This window comes from Empidonax traillii, unplaced genomic scaffold (assembly GCF_003031625.1).
Source record: "Empidonax traillii isolate 1590-97213 ecotype Southwest subspecies unplaced genomic scaffold, ASM303162v1 scaffold1322:size239206, whole genome shotgun sequence".
In the NCBI taxonomy this organism is placed as follows: domain Eukaryota; kingdom Metazoa; phylum Chordata; class Aves; order Passeriformes; family Tyrannidae; genus Empidonax; species Empidonax traillii.
The window spans coordinates 143,754-145,123 of record NW_020956515.1 but is presented as its reverse complement, the minus strand read 5'-3'; the positions used below and the strand labels follow the sequence as shown (position 1 = coordinate 145,123).

At 42.1% G+C, this 1,370-nt stretch overlaps 1 protein-coding gene across 1 annotated transcript in view; it reads right to left on the bottom strand.

The window, feature by feature from the left end:
* Positions 1-614: 614 nt before the first annotated feature.
* ATR (ATR serine/threonine kinase) overlaps positions 615-1,370 on the bottom strand; it is a 35,450-nt gene continuing 34,694 nt past the window's right edge. Inside the window, exon 48 of the mRNA XM_027906575.1 lies at positions 615-1,210. Coding sequence (XP_027762376.1) covers positions 1,037-1,210 — 174 coding nt within the window. The 3' untranslated portion in view covers positions 615-1,036. The remainder of the gene's footprint in view (positions 1,211-1,370) is intronic.

Below are 1,370 nucleotides of genomic sequence, written 5' to 3'. Positions count from 1 at the left end.
CACACCGAACCCACCCGCCCCTCACACCGAACCTGCCCCGGCTCCCTCCGCGGCCCCTCAGCGGGGCCCTGCTGGCAGCTCCCCGGGCAGGTCTGTGCGCTCCGATAAGCCGATAAAACCTGGGAAAAGTGACAGAACCCCAAGCACGCACGCACCACACCAGAAAAGGCCGGAGTATGTTCCAGAGATTTTACGCTGAAAAATCTTCACGTTTACGGAACAGCAACAACGTTTAAAAGGCCACCCGCTAGATTCACAGACAAACCAACCAACCCCCTCTAACCAGCTGCAAACCCATTATTTACGTTTACTCTCCCGAGTCTCTGGACTGCAGCTGAACAGAACTGAAACTGGAGTCTCACTCCACAGCAAGAGCCTGTGATCAAAACCCGATAGAACTCTCTCAGAACAGCAGAAACAATACTGTACAAAAATTCTAACAATAGCCTACGTAGGGTAAAAGAGTATAATTTTTCCCTATCTCCCCCCACATTTCCCTACATGCCTAGAGAAACAAAATCAAAATTCAAGGTCTACTGCTGGAAAGAAATGCTAATTATTTTTACAAAGCCCTTGTGAATATGAGCAGAAAAAGCTCAAAGAACCACCTTACCTCATATCAGTATTAAACTTTAATGTCATATTTTCTAATCTACAAGTAAGCTGAATGAGAAAAAAAAAATCTTTACAAAAATATACAGTACTTTATAGAGTGCATCCTTCAACATTGTGAAAAACTTTTATATAGACAGAATAAGACACTTGCAGGAGATTTGCAGTCTAGTTTTTAAGCCCTTCTTTTGTGCTGCCTTCTGCAGTCTCCAAACCGTAAGTCCTAACACTTTACACACCTGTCAGTGCATTCATGTCATCCTTGCAAGAGCGTTGTGTATTTTACACAGATTTCAGACGACCACAAGACTGCTCTGCTGCTCACAGAAATCAGCAGAAGCAACCAGGTCTCACTGATCAGACCTTCCCAACAATATTACAGCTGCATCCCTCGTGAATGGTGTTGTTCCAAAGGGAACAAATCTCACATATACGGAGCCCAGCCCATGTACATCTGGCAGAGCAGGTTGTCATCACTTGCTTCTTGAATGAGGTAATGGACATGTCCTTCAATAGATAAAGGCAATCCTTTTATTCTGTTCCTAGTCTTAATTACTCCTTGCAACCGCTGTTCTATGTCAAGGACATGGGTTTTAGCCTGGAAAAAAAAGGAAAAAAAATAATATTGCTACTATCCATGAACTTCCACTTCTTAAAATAATAAAAATATTTGTTAGAAGGTATTTGAAATTGTATTTTAATTTAATACCGAACCCAAATGTCTATACCAGATATATTGTAAATAAAGGCTGCTCACT